The 19,214-nt window shown below is 41.0% G+C and overlaps 1 protein-coding gene across 8 annotated transcripts in view; it reads right to left on the bottom strand.

Annotated features, from left to right (window-relative positions):
• The window catches only part of COBL (cordon-bleu WH2 repeat protein), a 267,077-nt gene that overhangs the window by 8,900 nt on the left and 238,963 nt on the right, over window positions 1-19,214 (bottom strand). For all 8 annotated transcript variants that reach the window (XM_061590022.1, XM_061590027.1, XM_061590024.1 and 5 more), the window contains 3 exons: window positions 12,922-14,873; window positions 5,654-5,773; window positions 2,407-2,658 (listed from right to left, as the gene is read on the bottom strand). In XM_061590022.1, coding sequence (XP_061446006.1) covers window positions 2,407-2,658; window positions 5,654-5,773; window positions 12,922-14,873 — 2,324 coding nt within the window. The remainder of the gene's footprint in view (window positions 1-2,406; window positions 2,659-5,653; window positions 5,774-12,921; window positions 14,874-19,214) is intronic.

Below are 19,214 nucleotides of genomic sequence, written 5' to 3' on the forward strand. Positions count from 1 at the left end.
GCCTACACATGTAGCAACTGTGGCATAAATTGGGCAGAGCAGCAACCATAATGAACAAGATGGCTGTTTCATTTCTGGGCAAAAGCTGCATGCACCTCTGTACTACTTATACTGCTGAAAGCAAGCAGAATATGAAGCCTGACAAGAGAGTGGCAAACAGTTATGCAGTCAAAAAAATGACAGAATGCTATGTTTTGGCAAACTGGCAAGCTTTGGTGTGTGGGAAGACACTATCTGGAAAATCACTGAAGAAGCAAGGGCCCATTTACTCATTCCTTCCCCCCCCCCAGGACAGATTATGGCAATTCATAATTACATATTATGAGGGTCCACCTCCATTATCATTGAAATTAATGTGGAATATAGTGAATAAGTCCAGCCTCCTGATCCAGCTGCTGATCCATACAAAGGGTATATTCAAATTTTGGGTTAGTTAGATTTTCTTGGGAAGGGAGGGAGGATTTGTCTTTTGGATTACTTTTTATACTTTCTCATTTGCCTCTATCTGCCTTGCTTCCTGCTTCACCTAATCTGAAAGTCAAGTGGCCTGAATGGCCTGAGCATCTGTCTGGATTGGTAACTATGATATTCGTTGATTGAGTTTGCTAGGGAACGTAGAGCTAAAACACAAAATAGAAGGGCAGGAGGAAGTTAGGTGGCAAATATAACCATTTATCTAGAATGTCTGTTTTGTAAATGCTATCTTTGATCATAATTATGTCAATGTTACCTGTTCATATTTTTATCAATTGATTGGTTTATGTCATCATTAAATATTAGTTGACATACATATCTTTACGTTCTTTTCAACTGTTATATATATAATGCCTATAATACCATCAAGCAAAAATAGTTCTTTAAGACACTTTAAATTATTTTCAGATTATCTTTGTTTTATATTGCATTCTATCAATTCCATAATTAACACTGATGACTAAAAGTACAGGGTATTAAATACTAATAGTAAATAAATATTCAATCAAACGTCCTATGGATAAAGAGCACCTTTCTGGGAGAACAGAAAAGGAAGGAAATTTTTAGTTTCATTTAGTTTATTATATTTATCACTTCATACATCCAGTAATAAGGTAGGCTCCTGAAGCGATTTACAATGATAAAATACAAAATAAATAAAACAATTCCATTAAGCAATAAAAATATTGTTTTTCCCATTGTCTTTTCTACCCCTTTCTATCAGATTCTTTGAGGCAACATGTGGTCTACAATACAGGATGCCATCTTTGACCTTAATAGCTGAGGAAAAAGTTTACAAAAAGGGACCATGCTGATGAGGAGCTCTGCATGACGACTGAGAGCATTATCTCTCTGTGGCCTTTGACAACATGGTTTATACAGTGCTGTTTTTAGTAGTCTCTGAAAACTACTGTTTTTTTCTTCAGTGAGTAAGGATTTTCTGTGGTTTGTGCTTCCTAACAAAAATGCTTGGAAGCTGTATCATTTCTTTTATGACTTTTGTGGGTTTCTTTTTCTTTGAAGGGTAGGCAGATAAGTTTACATAGTATTTGCATGCTTGTGGTAAAATCTGAGGCAGGAAAATTCCATCTGCATTTGCAAACACAAACAAGATTACTTCCTGGGAAATTCTAAAAGTTTTCAATCCATTAATATCAGAGAAATAAATTATTTCTATAGGTTTCACTAGTATTATTCTAAAGCAACTGTACTAAGCCTTTACATTATTTTTTATATGTGGTGCTACCAGTCAGAATGATAAAGATGTACTCCTTGCATTGATTCTGTGTGGCTCCACACTGTCAGGACTCAGTGGCACTAGGCCTTGAACCTGGCTTATGCCGGAATCAACTCTGGGGCAACTCTGTTACTAAAGTCCACTACTGTTCCCATAGTATATGAGAGGCAAATTTACTCTAAATAGTCTTGGTGTAGATTAGAAGGTGGGCAGGTTCAAATGTTAATCCTTTTACATAAAATCGATCTATGCAGGAGGACATAATACTTAGATTAGGCTTACTGCACACGTCAACCCAATTGTGTGGAATACTTTCAGGCTAGCTGCTGGTGCAGAACTGTTGCATGGAACTCGACTTTCATGCTAATCCCAATGCAGTAATTTAATCCTACTAGGCACAGCTCTACCATTGGTCTTCTGACAGTCCCCCCTTGGAAAGGGGAAGTGCTTGAATTGGCCCTAAGATCTGTTCCACAAAAAATAATGTCCTGTCACAGGATGTCAGAATGCCTAAAGTGTCATCAGTTATGGTATGTAGTTTGTAAAAGTTGCTTCTAATTGAAACAAAGCCTAATATTATTGTGCCATGTCTAGTCCTTTCCCTCTCGTACCAAACACTCCTGCTTCCCTATCAACCGTTGCCCACAACCCATACCTCCTCCTGTTCATTGCATTCCTGCCATGAAGATGTTTACCTTTCTTAAACGTAATGCTCCAGTTCCTGAGCGGATTGCTTCCATTAGTGCCTGCCTTGGATCTGGACTATCTGTTATCTGACTTGCAAAGTACCTAGGAGTTTTCATTGTCAGTTGAGTAGGAGGTAGAGGTGGCGGCAGTGGAGGTGGCAGCTTGTAACCCTCTTGTTCTGTTGTAGAAACCTCTCTGTTTTGCAAGGCTACCTTTGCTTTTCGGAAACTCTGCAGCTCTTCAGAAGCAGATGAGGAGATCTACCATTCAGAAACATAAGAGAGAAAAGAAAGAACTATGTTGATAGGAGGCACCATGGAACAATTGTATTGGCTGCATATTTTAATCCCTTCCCCTCCTGGACATCCACAGATGTAAGCCTCATAGCAACTTTTATCTTCCTGCAAACATCTGTTCCTGCTTTCTCACCTAATTTAAAGTGGGGGGGGGGATGGACCTCCAGCCTATGGACCAAATGGGCCCAAGAAGAAAAGGTCCAAGGGGTTAGTGAAACATCATATAAGCCCAAGAGAAGCCTGAAGTCTTGAAAAAATAGCATTATACTGATTCCAGACCCAGTGCCTGCAGGAAGAAGAGGACTACCATTGCCCAGCAAAGAGGGAGAGCCATCTGCTGCGGCTGTCAGCCTGCCTGCTTGCATGCTGTCTTCAAAGGCAGCCCCACATAGAGCGCATTGCAGTAAACTAATTTGGAGGTTACCAGAGCATGGACAACTGAAGCCAGGTTATCCCTGTCCAGATAGGGCGTAGCTGGGCCACCAACTGAAGTTGGCAGAAAGCACTCCGTGCCACCGAGGCTACCTGAGCCTCAAGTGACCGAGATGGTTCTAGAAGAACCCCCAAGCTATGAACTTGCTCCTTCAGGAGGAGTGCAACCCCATCCATGACAGGTTGGAAATCCACCATCCGGTCAGAAGAACCACCCACTAACAGCATCTCAGTCTTGTCTGGATTGAGCCTCAGTTTATTAGCCCTCATCCAATCCATTGTCACAGCCAGGCACCGGTTCAGCACATTGACAGCCTCACCTGAAGAAGATGGAAAGGAGAAATAGAGCTGCATGTCATCAGCATACTGATGGCATCACACTCCAAAGCTCCGGATAACTGCACCCAACGGTTTCATGTAGATGTTGAACAGCATGGGGGACAGAACTGACCCCTGCGGAACCCCATACTGGAGAGTCCAGGGTGCCGAGCAATGTTCCCCGAGCACCACCTTCTGAAGACGACCCACCAAGTAGGAGTGAAATCACTGCCATGCAGTCGTCCCCCACTCCCAACTCAGCCAGTCTTCCCAGAAGGATACCATGGTCGATGGTATCGAAAGCCACTGAGAGATCAAGAAGAACAGAGTCACACTCCCCCTGTCTCTCTCCCGACAAAGGTCATCATACAGGGTGACCAAGCCTGTTTCCGTGCCAAAACCAGGCCTGAACCCCAACTGAAATGGATCCAGATAATCGGTCTCATCCAAGAGTGTCTGGAGCTGGCCCACAACTACTCGTTCAAGGACCTTGCCCAGGAATGGAACATTTGCCACCAGCCTATAGTTATTAAGAATTTCTGTGTCCAGCGAGGGTCTCTTCAGGAGTGGTCTCATTACCGCCTCTTTTAAAATTTGTAATTTGTTTTTAATTGCTGTAAACCGCCCAGAGAGCTTTGGCTATGGGGCGGTATATAAATAAATATGAACCTCAAAGACCACAATGTGATCTATGTTGGTTTTCACTGAACATGGGTGCAACCAGCAAAGTAAGTAGGCATGGCATATTAGGTGGTAGGTGCAACACCTACACCCCACAGTCCCTCTTGAGTGTTAAGATCTGCAGAGGGAGCTTTCATGGTAGTTCTGCCATCCTCAGATGTGCAGGGAATGGCAGTCTGGGAGAAGACTTTCTCTGTGGCAGCCCTTAAATTGTGCAACTCCCTCCTGATACAGGTGAGTCTACATCTTTGTTGTTCAGGTTCCACTGTATGCTGAAGACACACCTCTTTACCCTAGCTTTTGACAGATAAAAGTATTTTTGGGGGGGGATCCATCTCTTTTGTTGAATTTATACTGTTCTGGTTTGGTTGGAGCGGGTTTACTTGTTTTTTAATTGTAACTGCTTTACTTGTTTATATAACCGTATGATTAAATGGTTATAACATGCCCTGGGACCTTATGGTGAAGGGCAGGTGAGAAATCTTATAAATAAATAAAATAGTTGTAGTTTTTGATTGCAAAGGGATAATTTTGCAAAATCCTGCTTTGACCCATCACTGCTAAAGCAAGGGTACAGCAAACACTAGCATAGACATGCTCTAGTAATACCTATTTATAACTCTAAGGGCTTTTTCACATACTACATTTTACATGTTACATTTTTTTTAGGTTTACACATAAGATGCTTTAAGTGTAACATGTCACTACAACAAATACATGTTTGCAAATATGTATCATACACTAATCAAAACTTAGGTTTTCCTCTCTGTAGCTTGTAAAGTAGCCCAGAGTGACACAATACTAGATGAGAGGAAAACAAGGTGTTTTTCTTGAAAGTACTATAATAAAGTCTCTAAAGTACTGCTTATTTTTCAAAATATTTAGGACAGAATAGTAAGCAGGTTTATATCCAATGTTAATGATATAAATATGAGCAAGTCATTAACAGTTTCTTCACAGTGCGTGCATCCTTTGGTGGGACTGACAGAAGCATAAGAACTGTGTTCTTCCTTTGCACTCAGTCATATCTCTGTCAATTTAGAATTGTCAGGTGCTATAGATATCCAGAGAGTTCTATTCCCTATACCACTGAGCCAGGGGGCCAACTGCAGGAACGGTTGAACTCTCAGGTACCAATGGCAGGTACCAGTCTTGTACCAGTTCTAGTTCTGGGACAAGCCTCTCATCTCAGCAGAACATAGGACATTTCCTTTTACCAGGTTTCTCCATGTGCCTGTGTTGTATACTCTGACTGGGGGCAGCTCCCCAATGTCTCAACTACAGGCCTTTCATGTGTTTTACCACAGAACTATGGTTAGGTAAATTTTTAAGCAAATTAAAATGTCTAGTATCAGCTCCAGTTGGACTTTATGAAGTCAGTGAATGCAGAATGTATGTATGCAATATGCCTACACTGGCTTAATTTTTCACTTTAGATTGGTAATTAGAGCAGAGCTTCATTTAAAGCATTTCCAATGTGGTGCGATGGATGAACAAGCTACTGAAATGATACTGATGCTGTACTTACCTTTCTCAACCCTGAAGTGCCACTATGACCTCTAATGGCTGCCAGAAGGGCAGAGCGCTCATTCTCGTATTCTGTGAATAATGGTTTCTTCTGAGCTCCATTAACTATGCTGCGTGACATCTAGCATGTGACAAAATAGACATAAAAATTGTTTTTACCTAGTTTGGAAACAGATAATTTGAACATCTAGAAGGTCACTCTGTTGGAAGCTGGCGTACCTGACTCTGCCCTTCATCCAACCTGAGGACACTGAAAATTAGATATGATTTATAAGAGTAGGTCCTGTTTATCAGAGCCTTACCACATACCAAAAGTAGTGCCAGTTAAAATATTTTGTTATTATGTTTGATTATATCTCTCCAAAGCATTGCATGGTTATTACTTTTATGAGTTCAATTTATAATTAGTTTGCTCTCTCTGTCTCTGAATGGTGTAACATAGTGCAGAAGGTACCATTGGTACTCACCTGAAAGATGTTTCTAAGGGGGCCCTAGGACATGACCAATTAGGTTGCTGTCGACCAATTGCTTGAAGAGGAAGAAAAATGTCAGAGCTCCAGATTGCTTCTGGGTAGTCCTTCCCCTGGAGCCTCAGTTCACCTTCTAGCCCAGCTACACACAGATAATACATACATTCATACCATTTTAAATAGGTAAATGTTTGTACAGGTAGGAGATATGGCATCATGACACTTTCTAGAATTCAAGAAGTACATGTCTCCAAATGGATTATGCTTATATATGTGAGGTATCAAGCAGCCAAGGGTGGGCCTTGGTTGTGCCCTAGTGCCCTCTTAGAAACACCTTGTAGGTGAGTACCAAAGGTACCTTCTCCAGTTGGCACTAGGACACAACCAAGTAGTATGTTCTAAAGCCGACCTAGTTATGGCCAGGGCTGGCTGATCAGTGGCTCGACAGAACCTGTTGAAGGAACCATCTCCCAGGAACCACACACATCCATCTTATAATGATTCATGAATAAAAATGGATTGACCCATGTAACTGCTCTGCATGTGATGTGTATGCCAATGAAATACATGTTCTGATCCATCTCAATGGAGTAGCTGAGAATACCTTTTGACCCAAGGAGAGTGGGTGGAAGGAAACTAATAGGGACTTTGTTTTATGAATGGGTCCCATTCTTGCAATATATACTTTTGGTGTTCTACAAAGAGCTAGGGAGTGTCATGTGTGCTCCAAAGGGCATTTTAGATTGGGACAAAAGTTTGGGAGTACTAACTCCTATTGTTGGTGAAAGTCTGAATTAACCCTTGGTTAATTCTTCCCATCAAAGGGATAAGTTGCTACCATGAAATGCAAGTTGTGATCAGCCTCCCATTGTCTCAGCCATACAGTAGGTCTTGCCACTATCTTTGCTGCTATGGCTCTGAAGATAAACTGATTATGTCCACAGATGCATCTTCTACAAAGGCTGTAGCCCTTGCAATCGAGGGCTGTCTTTCCAAGCTGGGTAGGATCTGTGAGAATATCATCTGTCCATAGCTTTGCTGTCCTGGCACACATGGAAGCTATACAAGATGCTTTTATTGCCAAGGGTGCTGCTTCATGTACTTTTTTGAGTGTGAAATCAAGCTTGCCCTTTGTCATAGAATCATAGAATAGTAGAGACCATCTACTATTATCTACCTATAGTAGATAAGGCCATCAAGTCCAACCTCTGCTCAATGCAGGAATCCAAGTTAAAGTATACTTGACAGGTGGCAGTCCAGCTGTCTCATGAAGGCCTCCAGTGTTGGAGAGCCCACCACCTCCCAAGTAATTTGTTCCACTGTCATACTGCTCTAACAGTTAGGTTTTCTTGATGTTCAGCCGAAATTTGGCATCCTTGTTACTCGAGCCCATTATTCCATGTTCTGCACTTTGTGATGACTGAGAAGAGATCCTGACCTCCTCTGTGTGATGAAATCATGGATGAGTGTGGTCTTATTGTGTACAACAGCACACACAGGCCAGTGGGCACAACAGATGAGCAACAAAGAACCCATCCATACTTGAAAGAAGACCATTAACAGGACATGAAAGAAAAAGATAAGGAATGTTGATGCAAAGCAGTATTTAAAAATATTATCTGTGGCTAGGATATACATGGGTTCACCTGAGCTAGGAACCCAATAAGTGACCTAAGTCAGGTTCCTAACAGAGATGAGAAGGGCTGGGGAAAACCCCCCCAAAATAATAGAATCATAGAATAGTAGAATTGGAAGGGGCCTATAAGGCCATTGAGTCCAACCCCCTGCTCAATGCAGGAACCCAAATCAAAGCATTCCCAACAGATGGCTGTCCAGCTGCCTCTTGAATGCCTCCAAGTGTTGGAGAGCCCACTACCTCTCTAGTAATTGGTTCCATTGTCGTACTGCTCTAACATTTAGGAGGTTTTTCATGATGTCCAGTTGAAATCTGGCTTTCTCTAACTTGAGCCCATAATTCCATGTCCTGCACACAGAGATCCTGGCCTCCTCTGTGTGACAACCTTTCAAGTACTTGAAGAGTGTGATACTTTCTCCACTCAGTCCTCTCTTGTCAAGGCTACACATACCCAGTTCTTTCAGTCTCTCCTCATAGGGCTTTGTTTCCAGTCCCCTGATCATCCTTTGCTGCCCTCCTCTGAACCTGTTCCAGTTTGTCTGCATCCTTCTTCAAGTGCAGCATCCAGAAGTGGATGCAGTACTCAAGATGAGGCCTAACCAGTGCCGAATAGAGGGGACCTAGTACTTCATGCAATTTGGAAACTATACTGTTAATACAGCCTAAAATAGCATTTGCCTTTTTTGAAGCCATGTTGCACTGTTGACTTAATATTCAGCTTGTCATCAATAACAATGTCAAGATCCTTCTTGCACGTAGTATTGCTGAGCCAAGCATCCCCCCTCTTATAACTGTGCACTTGGTTTCTTTTTCCTAGATGAAGAACTTTGCATTTATCCCTGTTAAATTTCATTCTATTGTTTTCAGGCCAATGCTCCAGCCTATCAAGATGACTTTGAATTTTGTTTCTGTCCTGCACAGCATTATTTATCCCTCCCAATTTTGTATCATCTTCAGATCTGATCATCATTCCCTGCACCTCCTCGTCCAAGTCATCAATAATAATGCTGAAGAGCACTGGGCCCAGGACTGAGTCCTGCGGCACTCTGTTTGTTACCTCCCCCTACTTTGGGAAGGAACTGTTAATAAGCACTCTTTGATTCTGTAGCCAACTGTAGAACAGGGTTGATAAAAATCAATGCTTTTTTTAAAAAAATAAAAATTGGATTTTTAATTTTTTAAAGATGTAAATTGGATTTCAAAATTTTCTTAAATCAATTAGAAAAAAGACCTTAGGTCAAAGATATCATAATGCATACTAATTATACAACTTCTAATTATATTCTGTGAATACATTAACAGCAGTTTATGAAGATAGGATCAGTCCTATTCTGCAAGTGGTGTACATAAAGTTCTTTCTCTCTCTAGACCTTGCCTCTCTCTAAGTGCAATGGTAGAGAAGATCAATGGATAGGGAACTTGGGGGGATGGAGTAGATCTGAACAAGGAGGAGACCACTGAAGTGGTAATCCAGCTCTTAACAGCAGTAGCCTCTTCTCCAGGTGTAGACAGAATTTTTTCTTCCTTTAGACTCATTCATTCTAAATTGAGAAATAAATTGGGAACTGAAAAAGCAGGAATGCTTGTATTTCTTTTCCAGACAATGAACAAGGAAAACAAAGGTTGAGAAGAAGACTGAGTTAACTGTGTCGCCCAACATTTTCAGTTTCTCATGTTGACTTGGTTGAAATTGCCTATGTATTTTTTTAAAAACTTCACCTTTATTTAAAAACTGAAATAGTTAACCATTCAAAAATCCATCTCCATGTTTTATTTATTTATTAGATTTATATCCTGCCCTTCCTCCTAGTAGGAGTCCAGGGTTTTGTTAATGTTTTTGTCATCTGAAGAAGAAAACTAAAGGTGAAGAAGACTGATTTAATTGTACCACCCAGTATTTGCTCATGCTGACATTGTTGAAATTGCCTAAATTTTATTTTAAAGAACTTTACATTTATCTAGAAACTAAAATAGGTAGCCATTCAAATATCCATGTGTATGTTTCTTAATGTTTTTTGTTGAAGAAGAAAACTAACCAGAAGAATAAACCATCTTGTTAGCACAATTTAAAGGCCTGTTTGGTGGTGGTGATTCTGTCACATCATGACAAAGATATCATGATTAATTGAACAGTTGGAGCTGTTTCATCTCCTGAATGCATTTCACAAGTTCACTCTGCTTTAGCACTAAAATGACCAAATTATTCCATTTTTTTAATGAAAATTATTCTGAAAACAATTCAGAATTGTTTAGTGTGTACCTACCTTCTAATGAAACCTACATCTCTGAATGTGTATTAAAGTTATATTAAACTACAATGTACTTCTACTAAAAATGATTAATAGTATCTTCCTCACTAGTGATTTAAACTGTGATTTAAATCATTAGAATTGAGTCCTTCAGGGAAGCAATTTAAATCATGACTTAAATAAATTTGATTTAAATCAAATCCACCCTGCTGTGGATCCATCTGATATTCTATCCAGCCCACATTTAGCTAGCTTGCTAATCAGAATATCACGGAGCACTTTGTCAAATGCATTGCTGAAACTGAGATATATTATGTCCACAGCATTCCGATACTCTACCAAGGAGATTACCAGATCAAAAAATAGGGTTAGTCTGGCATTTGTTCCTGACAAATCCATGTTGGCTTCTAGTAATCATTCCATTGTTTTCAAGCTGCTTACAGACTGAGCTCTGGATTTTCCCAGGAATGGATGTCAGATTGATTGGTCTGCAGTTCCCAGTTTTCTCCTTTTTGCCCTTTTGAAGATAGGGATAACATTAGTCCTGATTCAATCATCTGGCACTTCACCCATCCTCCATGATTTCACAAAGATAATAGACAGTGGTTCAGAAAATTCTTCAGTCAATTCCTTCATTACTCTAGGATTCAGTTTACTGGGCCCCAGTGATTTGAATAACCCATTTTTCTATCCATCTTAATCTGCAATCCTGCCCCTTCAACTTGTCATGCTGCAGAGTTGACTCTCCCCATCTCTGAATAGAAAGTGTTTTGAGACCAGTGCTGAAATGGGCATATCAATGGCCAGAATTTTCAGCTGCTCCATCATTTCTGTGTCTAAGTGTAATATACATTAGCATAAGGCAGTGACTTTTTTATTGTAATGGAGCCTACCATTTCACTTTAATTACCTTCTTTACTAGGTTGGCTACTCACAATACTTTCTGTGTTGGTTTGGGGTCTGCCACACTTAAAGAAGGCATAGGCTCAGGAGCAGGATTTTAACTGTACTACTGCCATGGCTTTTGTCAGCAATGATTTGAAGTAAAAATATTGAAATAAGTGCATGGATGCTTGTTTCTCCACCTCAGAATCCTCACTCCATTCTGCTTTGTCCGCTTCTGGAATGTTACTGTTGAGCTCATCTACAATTGACCTGTCCTCTAGCAGTGGGTGCATTGCTCTAGGGGCTAATGGACTTGATCTACCCTAATGTCTTAGGCTTTTGTGAGCAAACAATGATGGTGGTTGTTGCATCATTATATTCGCTGGAATTGGAGTGCCTGCAAATTATTGGGTGCAATGTGCTGGTCAACTGATAAATTAGTCATTGGCATGTGGTTTGATAAATGATGTATGGACATTTCAGCCATTAAGGCTTCCTTTAGTTGTCTGATTAGCAATGAATTAAAAGCAACAATTTCTTGTTGCTGTACTATATTATGAACAGAGCTGGCAGCAGGGGCTAGCCACAGGATGAGAACCATGCTGCATTGTATTTATGTATTGGCTCTGTTGCAGTACTGTATGTTGACCACCAGGGGTTTCATGGCTTGCCTACCCTGTTAATCCAATATTTATGACTTCCCTCTTCAGAACTTGAACAAAGGAGGCAGAATAATATTGGGCTCAAGCTGCTATTGCAGCCTATGACCAAAGGTGGCAGCAGAATCAATGTAACTCAGTGTTTCATTTGAATTAATAAAGGGAACCAAATCATTGCCCCCAATGGTGAGAATTTTTGAGTAGACCTGGTGATCCAGGGCCGGTTCTTGCTAATCATCTGGTTCAGGCAACTCCTCCTCATTAAGGTTCTGCAGGCGATTTTGGCTTGCCTCTGCTGACATTTTCTTTTTTAACTTTTTCCCTGCTACTGCAGAATGAGAATCAACAGAGTTTTGAGCTGTCTCTCTGCTTGCTGGTGCTGCCGCTACCACAGAGCAATTTGGGCTTGGTTGTATTGTTAACATGCCTGCTGATGTCTCCACTACCGCACAAGAGGTCAGGCTCTGCTATGCTGCACTGGTTTGGAGATCCAACACGGCGGGTACTATTTTTCCTGCTACAGCTGCCTTTCTTGGCTTGGTTAGGTACTTCATTGTCCCTGATTCCTCCAAACCTTGGTTTAGTCTCAGAAGACAGTCTGCCTATGTCTTTTTTACATTTTTGGTCATCTTTAGAATTTGATTGAAACCAGGATCCAATTTGAATACTTAAGGAACAGCCTGAATGGGAGCAGCTTAATCAATCAGAGTATTGATCAAATTGCAATTAATTGTTTTGTAGATAATTAATTGGGGGAGACAATCAAAATGAATTTAATTGTTAGTTAAAAACAAGCTAAATTGGATGAGAATTAACTATAATCACACTTGAGCACTTCAAATTAGCAATTAAAGATTCTAGAAATTAGTGCTAACCAGAAAAGACAGATAGCAAATGTCAGATCCAAAGATAAACAAAGACAAACATGCACCATTGCAACCACTGAAACTCTCACACTCCAGATTGATCAAATGCATTCAAGGCCAGAAGAGTGCCAGCCAAAGTATCCTTTTCAAACGAGACAGAAAAATGAGCTGATACTCCAGGGGAGGGACTACCCAGAAGCAATCTTGGAGCTCTGATGTTTTTCTGTCTCTTCAAACAATTGGTGGACAACACACTTGGTTGTGTCCTAGTACCAACTGGAGAAGTGACAGTATCTTGTTATACTTTTTTAAAAAAAATAGATTCACTGGAAACAACAGATGTTATAAGACAGGCTGATGCCTGCTAATTATATATATATAAAAGGCAGGATTCACTTTTTTAAGAATTGTAAGCACTACTTCTGATGTTACAGGAAACTTCATGCATCCAGCAAGAGGTACTTCCTGTAACATTCAAAGTTTCTTTCAGCTAAGTTATTTTACCTTCCGAAGATTTTCTTTTCCTCCTGCATTCCGGATGGCTTCCATTAAAGCACTGTGTAGTGATGTGTCTTCTGGAAGTGGCTTCTGGATGATTGGTTTGAACTTCTTCTTTGGCCCAAAAACACTGGCAGTGTCATCATCTCTGATATTAGACTCTGCATTATTGCTTATAGATGCATTGTCAAGTTTCCCATCTTTTTCTGAAACCACAAGATTAACAATAGGTGTTCCATTTAACTCTGATGATCCACTGTGAATAGGATGCTCCTTAGCTGACTTCACACGACAGTTGAAAGTGACAGAAAAAGAGTGAGCATTAGGTGATCTAAGGAAGAAGGGACAGCTAGCCTGATCAGTCTGTTCCTTCCTTTCATTCAATATAGAAGGTGTATCTCTAACAATTACATTTTGTATTGAACCACAGCTGGGCTTTTCTCCTGTGAAACCATTATCTTTAGAAGATGCTGTGGTAAATGGCTCACTGAAGCAATTAGTAGGGTTATTCTGATTCAGCAATTTGGTGTTGGCAGTGCTATTTCCTATCCTGGGATGAGTACCAAGTGGTAAAGCATCTGATGCATTTTTGCTGCAATTACTAGAGGAAAATTCTTTTGTTTTTGCTGGCTGTGTTTCTACTGGGCAGTATTTGGCCACAACAATGCATCTTTTGGGAAGTGGTTCTGTTTCAGTTTTTACCCCCTTTTCATCATTCATCTCTTCTTTGTCATGCCTTTTTTTGTTGGTTTTAGACTCAGGTGGATCAATGTATTTTGCAATGGCAGAGGCTATATTATGGCTTGACGTTCTTTGAGGCTTCTGAAATGGGAGCTCCATCTTATCTGTCTTGACCACTGGAACACTTAGTGTTTTAACTGAAGACTGCATGATGTAAACAGGTGGCTTTCCCCACCCTGGCCCAACATTACTGTCAACTGTAATAGAACCAACTAGCGGTGACGTTGCTGCCTTCAGATGTGTAAGGCAATCCTGCTTTGTTTCAGTTATTTTACTGAGAGGTTTGAAATTGGTGATGGCTACAGACTTGGTAGAAGAACCTACTGCAAACTCCTCCAGTTGTGTTTTCATAGATTTTGATTGCCAGTATGCTTTCGCTCTCCCAATGAGAGTTTCCTCTGTTTCACTTGAACTTGTATTTACTGTGATCTTTTTAATACCACCAGCATTTGGAGTCACCAGGTTGCCTAATTCATCTATTTTAATGGCACCAGTAGAAACAGATGTCTGTCTGTCAAAATATTTTACTTGAGGTTTGGGAGGTACAACTTTAAAGGTTGTGAGGCCTATTTTAGGCTCATAGTTTGTAACTCCATTGTGAACACGATAACACCATAGAGATGGTGAGGAGCTATCTTTCTTCTGATCAGGACTTTTTGCTGATGCATATCCGAATTTCAATTCAGTTTTAATTTTGTTTGGAAGCCCCTCCTTGGTATTTTCCTCATTTAATTTCTTTACTTTCTCCTTTTTTCCATTACCTTCATTCACAGAACTGAAGTTAGAAGTCATCACTTTGCATTCTTCAGAATTGATGCCATTTTTTGAGATGATTTCCAGGGCTGCATCCTTCATGTTCCTTTTTTCACATGAAGATATGTGTGTCTCAAATGCACATATGTGCTTTTCTTCAGTTTGGTGCCCGATCTCTTCTTCAGTTGACTGCTGTTGTAATAAGCTTTTGGATAAACAGGGAGATCTACCATCTATGTTACCCTTAGTGAAAGATCCAGCATTATTATTTTCATTACTCTGCTTCTCTAGGATAACAGGATCCATTGGAATATCAGCTTCAGGAACTTCATCTATTATTGTCACTGGCACAGGAACGGAAACATCTTGAGCAGAATCAGCATTCTGTGAAAGAGGGAGGGATGCGCCATTCATCTCACTAGATACAGATCCATTTTCAGAATCATCATGCATACTCTCCATCGCTGCAAAGAATATCAACAATATTTTTCAAAAATTATGTACCATGACACTGCAATTTATCACAAAATATTACCACAAGCAAGGGATCAAAGGAATAAACAAAGGGATCTGGAAGGAGGGCACTTTTAACATTTTCTCTGTTCAGCATCCCCTATATTGTAAACTACCATTGAAACTCTTGTTGCAAAAGCTGTTTCAGCATAAGGGGCTGATGTTATAAGAGAAAAAAAATCACAAATCCATTGCGTGTGATGAGTATTATTCTCTGGATGCTTCCATAATATTTTAAGCTTTTTAAAAAATTATATATGTTAAGGGCAATGTAGGCTGAGCAGTTAATGTGCATATCAAGCAGTCAATGTGCACATTCACCAGGTCTCGCGGAAAATGCACACATAATTTATTTATTTATAAAAATGTTTGTATACTGCTATTTCATTAAAAACATCAAAGCGATTCACAATATGTTAAAAACCACAAGTGTCCATGAAGAGAGAATTGAGGATATTTCCTGGTCAATATACATAATCTCCAGCAGGCCTTGGGAAATGTGCATATATTGACTGAATTTTGTACATTCTCTGGTCAGTATGCACATTCTCTAGTTAATATGCAGTCTCCAATTAAAATACCCTTTCCCCCTATTTCTTATTCAGAAGTGTGCAATCTGCATCCCCCACGCCGCTTCTGGCCCACTGCCTGATCTTACATGGCTGACAACATGCCCTCCTACAGATTAGCCAAGCAGCAAGGAGGGGTGGAACTCCAGATAAAGATTTATTCTTTTCTGCACACTCTCCTTTTCACCACGTTCAGCTGTGCCCCATGGGGTCAATCAACATCAGAATTGCAGGGGAGGGAAGATTTAATCAGCTGAGGGTTACCCAACAGGGGGAAAAAAGGCTGGGAGAGAAAGTGTGTGAAGGACCTCTGATCCAAGACACTACTATTTTTGGCCCCACCCACTATTAAGAAATTACTCCAAAAGAATCCAGCTCTTGGTGGAAAAAAGGTTGCTCTCACCTGCTCTCAATACTGTGGTCTTTCAAGGCTTCAGAACTGGATGTTGGCAGGTCACGAACACAGCATACAGTAGGGCCCCGCTTACCGGCGCTTCGCTTACCGGCGTTCCGCTAATGCGGCGGCTTTCATTCCCTGTTTTAAAGCCAATTTTGCGCTTTTGCAGCATTTTGAGGCATTTTCACGCAACGCGCCCCATTATACTCAATGGGGTTCCGCTTTACGGCGATTACCGCTTTACGGCGATTACCGCTTTACGGCGGGGGTCCGGAACGGAACCTGCCATATAAGCGGGGCCCGCCTGTATATGCATAATCCAAATCCTGCCAGAAGAGTATCATCTACATCCACAGCCCTGCTACTCAGAACAGCCATCAGAAGGTCAGCAGTATCAGCTTGGAGCTCAAATTGGGCCTGATGCCATCACATGATGGCAGTGGGTCTGGCTCACCATCATTTGCTCTGACAAGCATGAACAGCAGGGTTGGAGATGCAATGGAGGTCCTGCCCCACCACTAAGCCCTGATGTTCTCCAGCCAGGGGGGCTGGATTGCAGTTTCAAGAAGTAATACAGACCATAAACATAGTCTCTGACATGATGTTGGAGAACTCATGCTTTTTGAGATTGTTTCCTCCTGTGATGGGGTTGATTTGTGCAAATTGCACTCCAAACCCAGGGAGGCAGTGACCACCTTCTGGTCCTGGCCAGGTCTCGTGGGATTTCCTACGAATCTTCACAGTATTGTGAGACTCATGGGGAAGACGGGAGTTCCCTCCTTTAAAAAGGGCTTCGACCACAAAAAATGGGTAGGAAGAAAAAAAGTGGAAGGCATCCAATAAAAAGAAACAGAAAAAAGGTTGCAAACCAAAAATGCCAAAAATGAAAAATAAAAATATATATTTATTGTAAATCCTTAGTGAGAAAAACTCTAAAACTCTTTAAACATTACAAAGGAAACATATATTGTTTTTCCAAAACATATTTTGATTTTTGTATATGTGGGTCTATCTAGTTTTAGAGTTGATATGTATCCTATATATGTCTGTCCTTAGATATATTTGGTCTGATTATGCTTTTCTGTTGAATTTTAGCCCCTGATGAAAGCCTATGTTTGGCTGAAACGCGTTGGGCAGCTCACTAAGGATTTACAATAAATACGTATTTTTATTAATTTTTCATTTTTGGCATTCTTGGTTTGCAACCTTTTTTCTGTTTCTTCGACCACAAAGCCAAGCCTCTTCTGATCATGGCTTTTTCCTCACCCCCACCAACGGTTTTAGGCCTCTTGGTGGGAACTTATATGGTTGCTGGTTTACAGGGCTGGGAAGGTATTTCATTCATATCCAATTGGCCTTTGGTAATGAGGCTTTTGCCTTCCCCTCAGCAAGAGAGAGAGAGAGAGAGATAAGTGCTAATCATTTGCTAAATATTCTTTGTCAGAACATAAGAACAGCCTGTTGGATCAGGCCAGTGGCCCATCTAGTCCAGCATCCTGTTCTCACAGTGGCCAACCAGGTGCCTGGGGGAAGCTTGCAAGCAGGACCCGAGTGCAAGAACACTCTCCCCTCCTGAGGCTTCCGGCAACTGGTTTTCAGAAGTATGCTGCCTCTGACTAGGGTGGCAGAGCACAGCCATCATGGCTAGTAGCCATTGATAGCCCTGTCCTCCATGAATTTGTCTAATCTTCTTTTAAAGCCATCCAAGCTGGTGGCCATTACTGCATCTTGTGGGAGCAAATTCCATAGTTTGACTATGCGCTGAGTAAAGAAGTACTTCCTTTTGTCTGTCCTGAATCTTCCAACATTCAGCTTCTTTGAATGTCCTCGAGTTCTAGTATTATGAGGGAGAAGAACTTTTCTCTATCCACTTTCTCAATGCCATGCATAATTGTATACACTTCTATCATGTCTCCTCTGACCCGCCTTTTCTCTAAACTAAAAAGCCCCAAATGCTGCAAACTTTCCTCATAAGGGAGTCGCTCCATCCCCTTGATCATTCTGGTTGCCCTCTTCTGAACCTTTTCCAACTCTAGAATAACCTTTATGAGATGAGGCAACCAGAACTGTACACAGTATTCCAAATGCAGTCGCACCATAGATTTATACAACGGCATAACTTTGAGTGGGGAAATGGCATCAGGCAGGATTGTTAATTTAAGGGGACTTAGGGTGTTGGAGGGCCCTAGCTTTAGGGGCCAGGCACTGTAAACCCACATGCTTGGTCTGCACCACATTGAGAACCTTTTTGCTGGCAACTCCCTGGGCTCCTACTGGAGGAAGGGTGGGATATATGTTTATATGTTTTATATTTTTATAGGTTCTTAATGATGTGTACTTGTTTTTATCTGGAAGCCGCCTTGAGTTCCAGTTTGGAAAAAGGGCGGGGATAAATAAAGATAATAATAATAATAATAATGATATAAATCTAATAAAATATAAATCAAATAAATAACAAACTCCCTGGATGGGCCCCGGAAGACAGGCGGGGTGGAGCATCAGGTGGGCTCTATGGTCACCAACCGTTACGTCAAGCCTAGCCAACCACAATACTTCCTATAACCAATAAAGTTATGGCCTGACTTCACCCATAATTGGTCTATGTCTCCCATTTGTTCCACTCCTGAGGACAAGCTCCATTATGTATGGTGCACAATGTGAATTCATTTTCTAGTCATTATGAGAACATTTCTAACACCCCACAAACTTTCATTTCAAAACATTACAGACTTTTTATATCCAATTATGAAAAACTGTAAGACACAGTAATACAGCCCCCCCCCCAAAAAAAGTTAGTGGAACTTAGGCTGCAATTGAATACATGTCTACTTAGAAGTAAGCTCCATTGGGTTCGATGGGACTTACTCCCAGGTAAATGTGAATTGGATTGTAGCCTTAGAATATTTTATGCTGGCTGGGGCAAAAGAAGGCAAGTAATTTGACAGCAGTGGCTTGGGCCAGAAATGGCAGTGGCTTGGATCAGAGATACTTCACACACCCTCTCCCTCTCCCCCAGCCCTTTTTTCCCAGCTAGGTAACCCTTCCTCCGCTGGTTAAATCTTTTCTTCCCTGTAACTCTGGTGATTACTGAGCTCATGCTGCTATTAAGCTTTCCCCTAAACTGAATTCAAGAGGCAACTGGACAGGCACCTGTCGGGTGTGCTTTGACTTGGATTCCTGCATTGAGGGGGAGCTGGACTCGATGGCCTTACAGACACCTTCCAACTCTACAATTCTATGATTCTAAGCTTAACAGCAGCACGGGGGGGGGGATAATTTCCATCTGAATCAAGGAGGATGGGGAGAGAAAGTGTAAAACTTTCCTC

The sequence above is a fragment of the Rhineura floridana genome, chromosome 11, assembly GCF_030035675.1.
Source record: "Rhineura floridana isolate rRhiFlo1 chromosome 11, rRhiFlo1.hap2, whole genome shotgun sequence".
Taxonomy (NCBI): domain Eukaryota; kingdom Metazoa; phylum Chordata; class Lepidosauria; order Squamata; family Rhineuridae; genus Rhineura; species Rhineura floridana.